Source organism: Lepisosteus oculatus, chromosome 7 (assembly GCF_040954835.1).
Source record: "Lepisosteus oculatus isolate fLepOcu1 chromosome 7, fLepOcu1.hap2, whole genome shotgun sequence".
Lineage (NCBI taxonomy): Eukaryota > Metazoa > Chordata > Actinopteri > Semionotiformes > Lepisosteidae > Lepisosteus > Lepisosteus oculatus.
The window spans coordinates 24,796,113-24,815,319 of record NC_090702.1 but is presented as its reverse complement, the minus strand read 5'-3'; the positions used below and the strand labels follow the sequence as shown (position 1 = coordinate 24,815,319).

Here is a 19,207-nt window from a genome sequence, read left to right as displayed (position 1 = left end):
GTTAATTAACAATGCACAAGGACTGAGAATAACCACACCTGCTAAAGTATAACAAATAGCTTACCAGTACACTGCATTACTCTCCAAGTGACAGTGACACAGTGAAAAGATGGATACAACAGATGTCTACTTTTCAAAAATAATCTTTTTTTTCATCTTCTTTTGAAACCAATTGATCTATCTTAGAATATCCTGTACATTAAAGAGAAAATTTAAGTAAGTGTAAGTGACAAGGGCTCTATTCATTTGGTGTTTTCATATCATCATTGTCAGTAGTTAAGATGATCCTAATTAAGTAATTTGATTTTAATTATTGTTTTAACCCACTTGGCTCAGTGAACAGCAGCCTGACCATAAGGAGAAGGCCGCTGTAACCTCCCATTAGATGGAATGAGCCAAGGAGCTGCAGTGAGGGTGATGATGGGGTGAAGGGAGAGATACAAAGCAACAAACTTTGGGAAGCTGATAAAAACCTCAAGCTAATGTGTAGGTGACCAGACGTACGCAAGGTTAGGACCATCTTTATCCCATAGACTACAATCTAATGATAGTTTACTAATTAGGAAAAGAATAACATAAAGTATACATTTTATAGTTTGTTTTTATACTGTAAATGTCCACTAACATAGAACTATAACAAATTACAATTTTTCCTAAAAATGCTTGCATCTACAGTAGTTTTAAGCAATAGGTAACTCATATGTAATCCACCACTAACAAACCATTACATTACTTTGTTTAATCGACAGTGTTCCTTATATAGTATTGCTATTATGACCAATTAGGATCAGTGTCAGCGTTAGAATCATGCTTTGATACCATATGAGGATGGAAAATAGCTTTTCTGGAATCAGCCGCCCGGCTTTTCGGGGAGCACGTTCTACCTCGCTAGGAGAACTGCAATAATAATACAATTTTATGAAGACTTCTCAACAAATCTAAAGCACTGTACAGTGACTCACATATGATTAACAACAGAAAAAAACAACTGTGAAAAAGCACAGTGAAACCAGGAGTAAAACTAGATCTTATAATGTATAAGGCTGGTTTTGACTGAGTTTTGAAAATGTAAAACATTACTCTTCTCTAAATTTTTAAAAATTTGGACTGTGAGTATCACAGACATGGTGCTGTAGATAATAAGACCATTGTGTGAATCCTGGTCTTCAGCTGAGTAGAAAAATCTCAGATCTGCTGAACCAGACTAAAACTTAGATCACACTTACAGTATTCAGTAAGTTCTTATAAACTGAAGCAAGACCATTCAGTGTCTTACATGTGAATAGAAAAACCTTTAAGTGTTCTTCTTGTGCAGTTTACAGAGGACAGGAATTAAGTTCTTATGCAGAGTGTTTAGCACATAAGTCAAAGATGTCATAGATACTGAAGCCCACTTAGTTCTATGTATGTACCCCAGTGTATAAGAGATTATAGTAGACTAATCTTGAATAAAAAAGGCTTGTCTCAATTTTTCAGCGTCAGGCAGAGCAAAGTCTGAACCAGGGAATTTTACACAGGTAAAAGAAAGATATCCTTCTAAAAACATGATAAAGGTTACAAATGAGAGTAGGTCATTCAGCCTGTGTAGCCTGTTTGGTAGTTAGCAGTTTATTGATCCAAGGATATCCTCCAGCCCTTTCGTAAAAGAAGCCAGGTTATAAGAAGTGTGGAATTTATGATGTTCAAAAAAGGTTTCTACCATCCATTAAAGATTTAATTGCAACATTGTCAACAAAAACACTGAAGTCCCCACCTTTGCAAAGCTACAGTTGGACATTGTACACACACAGGCTACATTGTTATGAGTATAATGTCAGTCTTGCTACAGTTTAGCTTAAAACAAACATCTGTTATATCTGAACCAGCAGCAGTAGTATTTAATCTGGTCTGCAAAAAAAATGAATATTATCAACATGACAGTGAAATGCTATGATCTGACCATGATGCATTTAAAAGCTAAAAAGTAAAAGTCCCAGCTCAGTGCCTTCTGGAACATCATAAGAAACAAAACATTGAAGATTTACAAATATGTTCCTGGTCAACAAACAGGAGCAAGACCATCAAAGGGGAGTACCAGTGATCCCTCCATACATTTTCTTGTGGTCTAGTAGGCTGTTCTGATTGATAATCAAAACTGCACTTAAATCCAGAAGGAGAAGAATATTAAGCCACTCTGAGTCAGAAGCAAATAGATTGACCACCTTAGCAAGGGCTGTTACAGTGTCTCCATCTAAACACTAACTGTTTCAACGACCTCATTTGATGTAAAGTGAGACTGTAAATGAGCAACCACCACCTTTTTCAGAATTTTTGTTAAAAAAACAAATTAGAAGTAGGACATATTGTAGGTGTGATACTGTAGTTGTAGACGTTTAGATTTCAGGGACTCATTGATGATGTAGGAAGCAAACAGTCAAAGAGCTGAGAAGCTGGCTTTGAATTTGGGCATAGGAATTTGATCCAGACCACAATTAGTAGTTTGTAGCCGCAAGTGGTCTCACTGTAGCTACCAACTTGTTTACATGACAGGATCAACAGAAGTAAAGCGAGAGAAGCTTGATCCTCTGAGAGGGTGTAGTCATGATTGTTATAGGTTAGGTCAGCATTGTGTGTATTGTGTTGTTCAAAGAATTGCATGATAATGTCACATTGTTCATTAGAGGGAGAGGAAGCAGACATCTGCTAACTTACAAAAGAAACAAGACACATTTTTGTAGGCGCTTGACAATAACGTGTTAGAATGCCATTGTGAACAGAATCCTCAAGCAAAACCTCATCTATTGTAGGATAGCCTTTCTGATATCCAACACACAACCTGTCTATAAGGGATAGTAAAACAGTTTTTTGGGCAGAAATGGCAGATGTCTGTAGGCTGGAAATGCAAACACCTTACAACTGATTACGTCTAATGTTTTGGCAAGCAGATGTGTCTAGTTGGAGTAGCTAAGAAATCAACAGCAGTCACATACTGTAGCTAGGAGAATCCTCATACATGGAGCTTTACGCAACTTAACTTATAATTTTATAAAATAAAAAATATTTTAGCTTTTAAATTATTTCCAAATGCTATAAACAATAATATTGTGGTTTAATTTTTACAAAAGATGTGCCCCCGAAACCATTACATCCTAGTGCCGTATATCTGACTGAAAGAATAACTTGCACTCAGTAACAAGGGCACTAGCTGTTTAATGTAAGAAACACAGGTAAAAATCTGGTAAACCTTACCCATTTACAGTATATAAATTCTTTGAAAAGATTAAAAAGACAGGGACGTATAGTGTTTCCTTTTTTAGGAAGATGTGATGGACATGCACGTGCATATTCAAATTATAATGAGTGTGTAATAAAAACACGATTTCTGTGATACCTGTTTTGCTTGTATACTGGCCACTGGAATTAATAGTTTTTGATTATTTCCATAAACGTGATACATTTCAGGATAAATTGTCATTAACAGAGTCTTCAAGAAATGGGTGGAATTCTGTATTAATTATCTGATGAGTGCACATTTCCAGAGGGGAAAAAGGCAATTTATTAAGGCCCTTTACAGAACCACTAAATTAGAATAATGAATAGTGTTCATGAACTTCCTTTTTATGGATCTTCTTAATAGAAAAATGTGTAGTTTTTAAGGTTATATTAAAAAACTGAGCTCTGGCCTAGAGATTCATGTGTGACAAAGCAATTATACCTTACTCTGGGCTTTATTGCATGCTTGACAAATATTCCAAAACATTGTTTTTTAGCGTATAACCTGGGTCACTTTTAAACAGTTATCATAGAAATGTACAGTATGAGGAATAACAACCTTCAGGTGTTATACTGTATGTGTTTGATGACGTTTATTTACTATTAGGATGCAGTGAAATGTGTCTTAACCTGCTTAGCTGAAGGCCAGTTCCTCGGCCAGAGGACAAGGAGGCTGGGCCGAGTGAGGTATTAACCAAGAGGCAGCTGCAAAGACGAAGATGGGGTGGAAGAAGGCTGAGCAAAATATGAAAGGAAGAGCAATTTGTATATCATATATAGCTTTGAATAATTATGATTAAGAACAATGGAGGTGAAAAACCAGACTGTCGCTATCCCTCGTACTGTAAGTTCAGTTAAGAACTTCCATTAATAGTTAGGTTCACATGATTGTTTTTATTTGCACAAATATATCAAGAACAGAAAACACTAATCACTTTTCGTACATTTGCTTTTGCGTGTGGTTTCTGCTGCATCATGTTTTAGGATGTTCTGATTTCATTCCCTCTAAAGGCACAGTTGTACAGTCTGTTACCTGGTTTGTCAGGGCTCTGGACTCAGAGCTGGAAGCTCGCCTGTGGTACCTGTGGGAAAACCTATGTTTGAAAATGATCAGTGATGAAAATGTTTAAAGATGAATGAAATGCCCAATAAATATCAATGATATTTCCTTATAAGTGCTAAGAGTAAATCTATAAGTACACAGTTAGGCATTTTAGTATTGTGACTTTAACTTTTAAGTACTTTTTTTTTACTCAGACTGAAGACTGGGAGATCAAATTAACTGTAGCACTGCTATTATTTTGTGAAAAGGATTTTTCCAAAAAAATAATTTGGTGTTCATAAACCATGATTGTACTGTATACCAGTACAGTTTGAGGACCTCAAAATATTTGAGTGAGCAGTTTGACTGAAACACGTGTATCCTTTGTGTTTGGCAGGTTATTTGGAGTCACGGGGAACTGTGCAGCCTGCAGCAAACTTATCCCTGCCTTCGAGATGGTAATGAGGGCCAAGGACAATGTTTACCATTTGGACTGCTTCGCCTGCCAACTTTGCAATCAGAGGTAAGTAGAAATATCTGACTCGGAGAGCTACAGAAGATTGTTATCCAGATTATGCCGCATGTTCCAGAGTTGGCCATCACCAACTGTCCCAGCTATGAGAACAATAGAAACAGGAAGGACTGTATCTTTGATTAAATACATACAGCACACATCCATTTGCAGTCTAACAGCTTGCATAGGATCCCGTCATTTTATATTTCCAAGTTATTTGTATCTTTTAGTATAAAGAATGATTCATTCTTTTTTGAAAAGAAGAAAAAGGTTGAAGTACCCAAGCAATTTAAATCTGCAATTCTTAAAGAATAATACAGACCCTTTTTATTCTGCTTATTCAATGTGTGTTGTACTTCACTTCAGAACCAGACACATACAAATAATACATGACCTAGAAAATAATTTTGGGCATGGTTTAGCAAGTGGCTTTGAATATTTTTACTAAATCAAACCCTAACTTACTATATTCGTTATTGTGTGAAATCCTAAAGCAACAATCTGACGATAACCTGTTTTTCTGTGTGTTTATTTTAAACTTTTGAACTTGGAAAATACTCTTCCATAAAACATTTCAAACATATGGGTTTTAATTCTTAAGTTTTATTTTTTGGAGACAAGTGTCTTAACGTTTTACTGGCACGTTTTGCTTTGTTTCCAACTAATAATAATGAAATGATTGATCAGGAGAAATTAGTGTTGTTTTGGAGTTTTCACTTCAATTCAATAAACCATTTTTTCTTTAACTAGAGGTATGGCAAAAGTCATTTTATTAGTTCATTAAGCATGCAAATCTATTTGAGAAATGTTGATAATATAATTTAGCTGTTGAAGCAACAGTGAAATGGCTTATTTACATTGATTTTACATTTCCCTGCAACCTTCAAACAACATGCTGGCTAGGCTAATTAGTATCTCTGAATTGCCCCTGTGTGCTTTCCAGGGGAATAGCATCCCATCCAGGATGTAGTACCTCCGTGTGCCCTATGTTTCCAAAATAAACTACGTGTAGCTCCCACTCTTACCAATAACAATAAGCAGTTCTGATAATGGATGGATAAATTGAATTACTACTGAACTTTAAACTTTAGTTGAGAGACAACATGTATAACATTTGTGTGGCTTTTAAAAATAGAAAAGACATTGAAAATCTATTATTTTGTGATGACCTTCCAGTTAAAGCTTTTGGCATACTGTATGTTTAAAGACGAGATGCTTATCTGCTCAAAGCCCCCATGACATTTAGTTAGTGATTTCCAGTCGCTTTCCTTTGTCCTTCATTTGTGATATTTGTGGGAGAGCAGTGTCCAACTGTATTAAAAGGCTTGGGATCGACTGTTGTCGGCAGTGATGAGTTAAATGTGGTTTGTTCGTGTTCCCAAAATTTTTAAAAGGTAACATTATGCCCAAAAAGGTTTATAGTAAAAAGTGGCTAATGTGGTTTTATTCTTCACTAGTCAGTCATTTTCCTGTTAAAGTAGCTTCTCTTCCTAGGAGTTTCAGGCAAATGAAAAGGCTGTATTAAAATGGATGCATAAAGGGTGCCAGTGAGGTTTATGTAGCTTTAAAAAACAACTTATACTGATGGATTTTTTTACAGTGTCAGAATAATCATATTCTGAAAACTTGTGGGTCACCTTAACAGTTCTATTTTCAACTCTTTTCTTCCTACAACTACTCATAGAGGCATCAGTCTCCTGAGTCAAAGAAAGTATTTGATTTTTCACACATTGTTTAACATTATCCTCAGAATGTGGGGAGCTTGGCCTTATAAGTGAATAATCTGAGATACACTGACAAAATGAAAAGAAGCTATCTCTATTTTACTGAGAGGCATTTGAGAGCAATTTAATCTCTTCATACTCTCTGAAATAAAATATTCAATACAGTGTGAGAAATTTAGGGGAAACTGGTGGAACCATTTTTCTTATATGTCATTAGCCTCTATTTGTCCTGGAATTTCGAAAAGCATGCCTTAACGTTTTAAAGCTGAGAATAAATACTGTTTGGTTTAATTTACTAACTCAAAGACTAGGTTTTCACTGATTATATTCTAAAACTAAATGTACTTGGAGGATGAGTCTGCTGATCTCCATCTGCCAAAACAAGAACATGGTGCTCACTGTACTTTAATATTCTTCAAAATAACAATTACAGATGTAGATCTGTATTTATTAATGAAAGAAATAGTGATCACTCTCCAATGGGTAACTGAACATTGTCATGGCATTTTTCCATTCATTGGAAAAAATGGAGAGTAGGACAAAAGATTAAAGCCTTTTATGAATGACCAACATGGAACATAAAAACAAAATATCCTTTGAAGAGCATGCTTCCTCAGCATCACAGAAAACATGTTCCTCAAATGTGCTCACCCATTCTCTGAACATATATGGACACTACTCCAGCATGCTGACCACAACTTTAGTTTACCCTCATAATCGGAGATTGATATCATTATACTGTATATCTGAGCCGTAGTTTGCTGCGAACTACTGTTGTAACACCTGCATGTTAGAATACCCCCAGTACATTATTTGATCAGTGGTGCAAACATCTGCCCACAAAAATACATAGTTTGAAGCCTATATATACTGTAATGATTAGTAAACTAAGAAGACTTTATTATATCAGTTTTTATCAAAATTATTATTGCGTGGTTGCTTTCTTGGAGGTGGGGAGTGTTTGTTCTTGGTCAAACCATTCTGCCTAATGACAAAATCATACAAAGAACAAAATGCTGGTCTCTGATCCAGTACAATGTACTCCTTACAAAGAGGAAATCAGATTCTGTCAAGAAAATAGAGTAGATGTTGAATGTTATTTTCTGAAGGCGTTTACAATATGATCCTGTTTTATCTGATAAGTATTTAAAAATGGAACTTGAAATAAATCAACATTCAATATAATAGAGAAACCATTAAACATTTTTATAAGAAACAGCAACATTTACAGTAGTTAAGAAATCATTTGATATATAAAAAATGCAGCTCTAAACAGAATGCCAAATATTCTCAGTCAAAATAAGCTAAGACTCCTTTCTGTCTTATACCACGGCTTAGATAAAAAATATATTAGAAATGTATTCAGTATCAAAAATATTTTAGATTTTAAAAATATATAGTGGCACTGTTTAAACAATGTAGGCTACAGATAATATCCCAATTATAGTACATTTAGAAATCACCTGTAATTTGAATATTATATTTGCAAAACATCAACTTTTATTCCAGAGAACGTAAAAAAGAGGTTTTTTATTAATGAATGTTGCTTTCGCATTAAGTCTTTTCACCATTGGAAGGTGTTGACTGCAAAAAACATTCTAGATGTTAGACTTCTACCTTCAGCAATTAAGCAACGTACAACTCTGCTTTCGTTAGTACAGAAGCTCATATATTTCAGCGCCGCGCTTCATTTAATACAAAGTATATTGGCCCTGGATATCAATGGTCCTGGTTACGCACAATTAGCACTTAGTTATTGTCTTGTCACTTCAACCTTTAACGTAAGACAAACTTGGCTAATGCAAGAAGTCAGCTAATCTTCATTGGTCGTGCAAGGCAGACAATTTTGTTTCTCTGAATTAAAAACTGTTCAAGCTGAATACGTTTTTTTTCTTTTACATTAGGACACCCTATCAAGTGTTTAATAAAATAACCATTAGTGGGGCTCACATGGTCTGCTCTTGGTGCTTTGGCATGCACTAGATGCCCATCACAATTTCTGTGACACTTTCCCAAGATTTATGGTGAGCCAGGCAGCGTAATTGAAATCGTTTTCTGCTTTCATTTATTTTCAGTTTCCTGATGTTTTAGCTGATATATTTTGAGCTTCCTTAGTGTGATATATAGGCTGTGCTGCCCTGAAAACTCTTAGGCAAAGCTGGAAAGCCTTTAAAGCACCTTACAAAGCTGACAAAACAAATAATGATGTCAGCCAACCAAGGAGTGAGCTTCACTCGGTTCCTGGTGACAGAACACAACGGTTAAGAAAAACGCATCAATAAGACAATATGCAAATTACATCTCCCTATCGTTTGACAGAATGAAAATTCATTTGTCAGCAAAGCAGCAAGATATTATCTTTGTATACACATGTTGTCTAGCTTGTCAAAGGTATTTTATTGTTCTGAGCCAAGTTTTTGATTGCCTCACAAAGTTCTGTGGACACGTGCTGAAAAAAGTAATCTTAGTAAAAACAGATTTGGCACAATAGGTTAGTCATCATAAAAGTTTTTTTTCCTCTCTCTGTAGTTACCTTCTTGTTTGGCAGCTATGTACAGAATGTACAGGAAGAAACATGAAGTGCCACTCATCTTTAATGTAAACTACAATACAAAATGGAGCAGAATTTGGAAGCTTTGATAAGGTTGAAAACATACCTAGACTTCCTACAGCGTGTCAATGTGTGTCACGCAGAGTTTGGAGCAGCAGAGCCTCAAACTTATAACAGAAATACACATATAGAGGAAAGGGAAAAGCACAGAAATATTACTGAATCCTGAATTTCAAATGGTCTAACAGCCAGTACAACACTGTATATTACTTTGTCCACAGTTGCTTTGAAGAAATGTTTTTGACAACAGTTACTGTATTTATGAGACATTCTCTTGGCACATACAGTAAAACTGTAAGCTGGAATGATAAATAATGACCATGTATAGGGAAGTTATTATTCCAATGTGGAAAAAAAATATGTATTTGGGATGTATTTGGGGTGGAGCGGTGGCACTGTGGCTAAGGATCTGCGTCTATAGCTGGAAGGTTGCCGGTTCAAATCCCGCAGCTGGCAGAGGAATCCTGCTCCGTTTGGCCTCTGAGCAAGGCCCTTAACCCCAACTGCTCCAGGGGCGCTGTACAATGGCTGACCCTGCGCTCTGACCCCAAGCTTCTCTCCCTATCTGTGTCTGTGTCTCATGGAGGGCAAGCTGGAGTATGTGAAAAAAAGACAAATTCCTAATGCAAAAAACTGTATATGGCTAATAAAGTGATCTTATCTTATCTTCTAAAACAGTTACATTTCAATCTTTTCCAATGTAGTGTGATAAAATCTTAAATACTTATTACGGTTTGAAACATTCCCTGAAAAGATTATTTAAATATGCCCCAACAATACCTTTCATGACATGAATGTTGATTTTCCTTTACAAAAGAAATTAAACTCAACCGATAGGGAGATGTCAATCCATCTACTCCATTCCAGAATTTTCATACAGCCAGCTCCAATAACTGCTCTATTGATCCTGCTGATTAGCATACAAAAATCTAAGTTATTATTTAAATATTAAGGATAAGACAGCAGGCAAATTGTTAGCTGAGCGCATGGTGTCAGTGTATTGAAGATAATATCCCCTGTTGATGTCATCATGGATAACATGAAGGCCAGGATCAAATTCTTAAGAATGACAGATGATCACATCAAGTTAAATGTCCCTGATCAGCTTCAAAAGAAGGAATATCATTGCCTAGAAAGCCCATTTTGTTGCCTAAGGATTCACAATCAAAGGCTGAACCAGAATCTGAGCAGTGGAATCAGGAATCCTGACGTAAGAGGTTCTGCATTCAGCGATCAGTGGACAAGGCTGTGGCAACTGAAATTCAAAGGAAGTCAGAAAATTTGACTATAACCGTACAGACTACTTTTACCTAGAGTATTATGACTATCTGTTGACAACATATATTGAGACAACATATGCGGTATGCCTTTCCAGGCCTGGTCCCCAGTGGTTACTGTCTATTTTGTAATCTGAAGACTCGCCTTTATGATGTGAGGCTTGTATCTTATAGAATCCTGAAGATGTCTTATGTAGGCCAAGGTAAAGGGGAAGTTGATATGTTTTGTTGTTATAGACAGTTTGTAGAAATGCACTTCCAATATTGAGAAATTACATTTGGTAGCTAAAATAGGCAATTCAGACAGCACTGGATTTTGAAATTGCAATGAAATAGAATTTTAAATATCAAATTCTAGAATAAATTAATTAAAGAAAAAAATAATAATAGAAAAAGTGTTCTTTACTTTTATTGTAAATATTAATGTTTATTCATGTGTGTAGCTGTTTGTTTACAGTTACAGTTTTGAGTGAGTAAGTAACTATCTTTTGTTAATAATGTTAAAACACAAAGCCTAGCTTATAATGACTTTTTGCAAACAAATCATTGACATTGATCAGCTGTTCACTCTGGTCATTGGCAAGGATAATAAACCTTTGACCAGGGTAATAAATTTAATGCACATGATCATTAAATACCAGCATTAATTTCAGCAAAGGTGTAATTTCTTAATTTAAAAGCTAACATCACTCCATTTCAGGTTCATTTTAAAATTATTTTGCAGTATCCCAGTGACTGTAGAGTCATATGGTCACCATAGACTTGATCCTTTTTAAATACACAGTTTTACAAAGTTGATCATTAAGTTACATCATTAAGGGTTACACAATCATGTGCCTAATTGTACTCTGTAATAATAGTTCTGTTTCTGTTACATGATTTGTAAAGAGTATGTACAGTATGCCTGGCATCCTAGTATTTTTATTTTTTCACTACAGTGGTATTAATGCCTTAATTACTTAGCTATGTATGAAACTAATCAAGCAGATTACATTGCACAGAAATATATTTACAGAATTAACATGTCATATTTGTTTCATGATAAAGCTTGTGTTCACATAGCTCTTTCCTAGTTCTTTTCAAGCTCCGTACAACCAACAAGAAAATCGGTCGCTCCATTTGTCTCACATTCCAATCTTTTCCTGAGTACATCCGTGCCATAGCAGCGTCTCATTTGAAAATCTTTTAGCCTGACTAACATTAAAGGATATGCATCCAATAAAGCAATCTAATCTATCTGACAAATGGCAAAAAGATTTCTAGTGGAACATCATTAGAAATTTACTATCTGATAAACAGAGTCTGCGATCAGAGGTCATCTGGGTCATGATGTGTAATTATGTGTAGTTTTACCAGGTCAGCTGCAGCTGACATCAGCGTTTGAAGGTTAAATTACTGCAATCAAGTATGTACTGTATGTATAGCAGTTTCCGTAGTTCCTTTTTTTGGTGAATCTACCATAGAAAATATAAAAAAATAAAATACAGCACATTGTTTTATTTAATCAAATTTCTGTCTTAGTGTGAATCTGTTCTGATTTTAGATAACTCCACAGCAAATGTTGTGTTTGTCTTATACCTGTGTTCTTACAACTTGTGGCTAAACATGAACTGCTTTATGAGAGAAAGACAAGTTCAGTGAGAAAATTTCCACTTTTCCACTTTTTACATCATTGATTCAAATCGATGTGGTACCAGAATCGGTAAGCTACTCCACATTTGGTGAAGCTCACCCTGGAGGGGAGAACATTCATTTTCTTTATCTGCAGACTCCAACTACTGGGTAGATACTGTACCGATGGAATTGTTTGGTCGATGAAGTCCTTTTTTTTACCAGATTGCACTGATGTTGTACTGCTTACCTCTAGAATAAACAACTATAAATCAAATTTTCTGATGATGAACCTAAGCAAAAGATTGAGGTAAATCCAGAAAAACCATGCTTGCATAATTGAGGGTCACTGAGGTTTCATCTACGGACTCTGTTGGTTGGAACTCTCAGCTCACTATGTAGTTGAATGGCATGACATGGCACAATTGGGTGATGTTTCTCCGTTGAGCATTCAGCTTCTTTTCAAAAAGTTAAACCTGCGTTGGATATTTGTTTGGGGAGGTGCTTAACGTTATAAAATGGAATGTGAGAGAAGTGTCTAAGTACTATTTGTTTTGTTATGGATCCATTTATATATATATTTGGAATTGTCAGTTGTGTTCTCCATGTCTCGGCTTACAGCTGCAGATTGATCTTGCAAACCTTGTGCCTCCCATCTTCTGACATGTCACTGAAGGTCCAGACCCAAGGCATTTTGTGCACCTGCAGGACTGCAAGTGCCCAGAAAGCCACAGAGGTCCCTGGCTGACTAACCTCACTCGTCAGGATCAGCCACATGAGCGTTTGTAGAGGTTGAGCCAATGGGGAGCCCGTCTCAGTAGTATTTGGAACTCTGAGTAATAGGATCAAGATATTAGCCTCATAGCTGTACGTCCTGTGGTGGATATTTAATAATAATTTTGATAAATAAGACACCTTTCCAAGCTCAAGAATGCAGTACTCAGTGCAAAAAAGAAAAAAAGACAAAACAGTACAACAAAAAGAAAATTTAACAAAAACATACTCTACAGGATAAACTGTAAGGGAATCAGAAATAGGCCCTAGTAAGAAGGTGAAAATAATATTAAAGAAGAAAGACAGTTGGTCCAGGCCGTAAGCATTTTTTCAATATTGCATGTCTACATGAAAACTACTGGATATTTTTGGATGACAGATATTTTTAAGCCTGAAACCAGAAAGTGATCGGCAGCATCTATTGGCCATAGCTACTGCTGAACTCTCCAGGGCTCTCACAGATTGTTACTTCAGCATTCATAGCATTAACTGCATAGAAGCTGAATCTAGTCTTTAACTACAAAAAGGTTATTGGACATGTTAGGAACTTTTCCACATTGTGTTTACTAAATCAATTTACAGCACGAGCAAAATCAAGAAATATGTGAAGTTTACCATATGTTTCTTTTTCTTTTCTGTTACTTCAGATGTGTATATACCATTTTTACATACTGTATACATTCTTACTGTAATTTTCAGACTTTCAGTATGTTTTCTACAAGCTAGAAGCTTCCCTTACAAGACATACTGGTACAATTAAGAATTAGTGTCATAAGGTCAAATGTGTTTTGAACTGTATGGTATCTTAATCATAATTAGATTTGGTCTTGGAGAGATTTTCTTTTTCTTTTGTGCAAAACACTTGTTCTTTTGTGAGAGATGAAAATGATTACTGTACTGTAGTTAACGTGTGCCTTGAGGGCATGTGGCTGGCATGTCACAGATCTGAAAATGTGTAGCTTTGTTTCAGATGTTCCTTTCTTAAGAAGACTGAATGCTTTGCATTTTCTTTTGTCATATACTGTAGGTGTTAACAGAAAAAAGCCTAATTGGTTAACAAAAAAGAGAAGAAAGCAATTAGTTGGTTTTATTTATCAGCTAACGTACATACCAGTCTCAAATGCTGAACTTATTAAATATGACCACAGGTAAAATTAAATACTGTATACATTTATTTCATTTTAATGAATGTAAAAAAAAATAAATAATAATTTTGCACAACCTATGTCTTAATGGTTACTTAAAATAACGGTGTTGCATTGTCACTCTTAATATTACTGCAGCTTACTATAACACTGTGGACACAGCAAGTTCTTAAAGAGCCTCAAATTAATATGAAAGACACTCTACATATTAATCAATTAATCCAATGCCATCATTGTGGTACGGTTACTTTTTTGTTTCATTGTTGTATTTCAGCTTTAAACATACATGATTGACTAGCTACAATTTACAAAAATATCCCTGAGCTTTCTTGTCTTAAGAAGGCAAACAAACACAAGGGCCAAGGAGTGAAACCAACTATGTTTGGGGCTTGAAACTAGAGTATAGAAGGTGCTCTGAGGCTCTTTGTTGTCATTTTCTGGGATGTCTGGATTTTGTGTTTCAATTTGCACTACAGTATATTTGTCCAGATGGTCTGAGAAGTTAAAATTCAGCTGTTACTTAAGCAACAAGCATTCTTTTGTTTGTAAAACAAGTGAAGGGAAAATACTACCCAATACTGTCAAAAATGAATTACAGAAATCTGTCTGGAAAACATGTTTAAAATCACTGTTTATGTAACAAGCAGAAATGTATTCCACACTTGAAAGTAGGAAGAAAGGACACTACGTTTCAGCTGTTGAGGTTTTCCAGGTGTGTGAGAAGAAAGCAACTTAAGACTCAACAGCCGAAATGTTTTCCTTCTTTCTACTTTTCAGTGTTAAATAATTATTCCCTATTTGTTCCTTTCCAGATCACATGCTGACATACTGTAGCTCCCTACTTGCTTTATTATATAAAAATTTAATGGCACATAAAATAGTGAATAAGGTAAAAACATGAAACTGGTACTATGCCTACGTACATTCTGTACTCATACACGTGCCTCATAATGTTCGTGCACCAATATAAATGGTATTTATAAGGCGTATACAGAAGCAATTTAAATATCAATTTATCAATATCAATAAAAGCAGTAGTCCATGCACTATTTTAAAAACACAGAAACTAGTATATATGGCCCATTGTTTTATAGTCTTACTGATATGGGGACTTTAATCTAAAAATAACAGAAAAATGTTACATTTAACCTCAGAATCACAGAAGGCAGGTAATGGTTTGGCTGAGATGTGCTGCTTTGGTGAAAGTCCCTGAGGCAACTTGAAACGTTTTCCTTAGGTGGTTAGAAAAGTAAAGTGAAATAAAGACAAGTGGAGAAACTGTATCCTCAGGTAAACAATATCTCCACATTTGTGGAGACCTTGTAGGACCCCCACTGCAAATAAGATAAGCTGCCCCAAGGACATCTTGTCAGAGTGTTTCATTAAACTTAATCTTAGCTTGGCTGCAATAAAAAAGGTCAAAACTGACTTACATTCACTTTTAAAAATAACAAAAGGTCTTGGATGATGGTGATGCCTTAAGTAATGGCTGTAGACCTAAAATGAACGAACCTGAGCACAACACATCACTAAGCCAGCCATTTCATGCTAATGAAGAACTGTCTGTGGAAGACTGTATAAGATGCTCAATAACTCATTTTTCTTGCTGTTTCCATTTCCAGGTTTTGCGTGGGTGACAAATTTTTCTTGAAGAACAATATGATCCTTTGCCAGACAGACTACGAGGAAGGCTTAATGAAAGAAGGCTACGCGCCCCAAGTTCGCTGAGCTTGGCTTCAAAAGAGACACAGAAAGAAGACCTGCAGTTTGACACCAAAAGCACTAACTCCTTCTTAGCATTCTCCCCACATGTACATAACAAACAAGACAGGGATTTGTTGTATAGATTAGCTATAGGGACAGACAAAAGCAAAGTGGAGACCTGGCTCAGATATGAAGGACAGAATGGGATTTGGTTTGTTTGGGATGACTGCTGGCTTCATCTCTCCCACCTCAGCCACCAACACAGGCCTTACTGGGATCTGCACATACTGTAGGTCTCTCCTTGAGCTCTGGCAACTGCTTCTGTGCTTCAGGGGACAAATTCATAGAAATAAAGAAAAACAGGATGCCAACTTTGCAATCTTATTTTATTTTTTACGGGCAATTTTCCTGTGCTTAGCCACAGAGGTGAGGGAGATGCAGTCTAGCCACCTCCCATTCTCAGGTCTAATGGGTTTTACCAGGAGGTCAGGTCATTTTCAGTCCACATAACGCTGTTTATTCATATCCTGGTACATATTTGTGTCATTCTAGTCTCAATCTGCCCTGATGCTGGACAAGTTAAAGCCAGTACTCGACAGAAATGTGTTACAGTGAAAGTTCACAGGTCTCGATATTTAGCAAACCTTCACCTGCCTTCGTCCTGAGTGTTTCCCATGCAGTTGTCCACAGTGTCTTTATCTGCTATTTTGCTTGCATGAGTCCTGTTGTTTATCTACCCATAAGTGACTGATGAAGGGCTGGTGGTTTCATTCTTTTTTCTACTGAAGTATTTTTAACCCATTAATGTAATAATAGCTTCACTCCTTAAGAGCAGATACTGTACTTGAACTGAATCACTGCTGCTCATCTACACTATATTGCTGCCATGAATGAGAAGCCTCTCCAGGGTGTTGCTTTATTACAATATTCAGAATGACCAGTTTGTCCAATCCATTGCCTTAAGACACTGTTTGCTTATGGGAAAATAATATCTGCCGTATAAAATACGGAGCATCACTATTTCTATAAACTACTGTGTTAAAAACGCAACATGCACAAGGCAGGCAATGTTTTTGCAAAATAAAGAGACCAATAAATTTTCACTTTAAATTGCAGCTGTAAATATATAAGATTTTTCTTTGCTTGCTGTTGTATATGATTGGTTTTTATGTGTCACACGGCATGAGATGTTTATTTTCGGACTACTCTTGTACATACTGTATTGTAATAATTTTAAGCACAAATGTAATACAGTTTTATTGTGTTACTATTTGTGTAATTTCTTTCTTTTTGCCTTCTTTGTACTGTTAGTATTTAGTACAATTATTGTTCAGGTTTATTGTAAAATTGCCGCTTTCTGTACTGGGAAATTTTAACGGAGCTGTACCTTTCTAGTAAAAGAGTTTAACAGCATTGTCCCCTCTATTTGATTCAGGTGAGACTTCAGGACAGATGGGGTAAAATTGGGGTATATAAGTGTAAGCAATTATTATTATTATTATTATTATTATTATTAAAATTGCTGAAATTCAGCCAACCAGGGGTCTCTTGGTAATAGCAGACATTGGTTCCACTTACAGTATATTGTACAGGAGCTTTTTGAATTTCTACAGACTTCCCAGCTAATTAATGTAACATAGTTCACATCTGTAGCTGTCCCGTACCATACTTTATCATTTAAAACTGCTGATGAATTTATATGTTCAAAGAATATTGAAAAGGACAACTAAAGAACATAGAACATATTATAAAGGTTCACCTTTAATTTATTTTACAGAATTTTGTATACAGTCCAACTTACAAGCCAATAAATACAATTAATTCAGTGAGAAATTTACACATAGTGTTCCTGTGTTTTCCTGTCATGTGACCTTGACTTAAACTTGGCCAATTATATTTTGTGGATAAAATCCTGAAACTCTGCTTATACCACACGTTTCAGCCACTGAGTGTTCTGCCTCATCAATCCCTCAAGCAGAGTTCACAGGTGATGCTGATCACTCTAATCACAGAGTAAGTTAACCCATTTAATTCACCTTTAGCCCTGCAGTTTAAAAATATATGTGCATACGGTTGACCATTTTACTTTCACAACTCGTTGAATGAGAGATCTAGACAATATTCTTTTCAATAGTGTGTAGTATGCAATCGTCACATAAACATTCAATAAAAATGTGTTCACAATACAAGTATTCAGAGGACAATGAATACATTTTGCTAAATTGAGATCTAGTGAAAACACAATAATGCAAATTGCACTTTAAGGGAAGATTTGTTTATGTAAAATAAACACCGAACGCGCAGAGCACTGTACCTCAGAAACACCTCCTAATACAAAACACCTTCTTAGTTGTTAAACTGACCATGAAAAACTCAAAACTCGAAAAGATGTGATTGTATCATTCAGCAGAGGAGAGGCTGCTTGGCCATCTTGTGCATAGGACATTTTGAGTCTCCAGGGTGTCTCCTGAAAGGCAATATTTAGGGCTACACAGCATATCTGGCATCTGCAAAAATGAAGGATTGAAATAAATGTACTACAGTCTCCAAAATAATGGAACCCTTTGTCACTGGGTATCAAAACAATTTAGTTTACACCAAGAAATGTCTATCAAGCACGTGTCTATAAACACATTTAGACCAGAACTGTGCTAAAACTAGAAAAAAAGGGAAATTGTGACTAAAAAGCCATTTTTGACAATTAGTAGTACTTGATATGAGCAAGATCTCTTTGATAACTAAAGATAGATAAAATATGGGTACATAAGCATCACATACAGTAGGTCACATTTTAATCATGAAGGAATATGGTGCCTGCTCCCAGAGCAAATAACAGGAATTATAACAGCTCCTTCAATTGACTAAGCATTATGCAAACCTGTAGATTACAAAATTGTCACCACCAAAGACATCAACACTTGGCATCAGCTGAAAGAAATTCGAGAGAAATTGGGTCAGATCCAAATCAAGGCTGAAGCCTAGAATGTCTCTTACATGAACTTAATTAAAAAATGCACGTTCTAATCATAAAGTGGCCGGTAGACAATTAAATAAACTTATTAAAAGCCACCGAGTGTTAACTAGGTTAACAAATTGTTCAGTCTGGCCAACGTGGAAAAGTAATCTGAATGGTCATGTTGTAGAAAAAGGAAATCAAATCAAGGGGAAAAAAACATGACCAAATCTCATCACTTACCGATGTTGTGACCTCATTCAGAATATTTTGATATGGCACAGCATACAGTACAATAGCAATAATTCTACTGTGATGGAAGGAGGCCTGAGAAGGGGGATGACCAACAAGGCAGAAAGAAGTGTAGATAGGTGAAAACAGCAGGAATAGCTCTGGACCAGAAAAAGACTATGGGAAGACTTGATGGAGGTACCCAAAATTCTGAAATGGAGTATCAAAATCAACCCAAACAATGCCTTCAACAACAGCATACATACAGTACAGTACTGGTGCCAGAGATCAGAGATCTCACTTCAAGAAGATCGATTACTAAGGACATACTGTGTATCTAAAGAGTTGTGTATGCTCCAAAGTGCCAGT

General features: G+C 35.9%; 1 protein-coding gene across 12 annotated transcripts in view; it reads left to right on the top strand.

Annotated features, from left to right (window-relative positions):
• The window catches only part of lmo3 (LIM domain only 3), an 83,759-nt gene extending 66,268 nt beyond the window's left edge, over positions 1 to 17,491 (top strand). For all 12 annotated transcript variants that reach the window (XM_069192327.1, XM_069192326.1, XM_069192328.1 and 9 more), the window contains exons 3-4: positions 4,692 to 4,817; positions 15,573 to 17,491. In XM_069192327.1, the coding sequence (XP_069048428.1) occupies positions 4,692 to 4,817; positions 15,573 to 15,678 (232 nt within the window). In that variant the 3' untranslated portion in view covers positions 15,679 to 17,491. The remainder of the gene's footprint in view (positions 1 to 4,691; positions 4,818 to 15,572) is intronic.
• Positions 17,492 to 19,207: the final 1,716 nt, after the last annotated feature.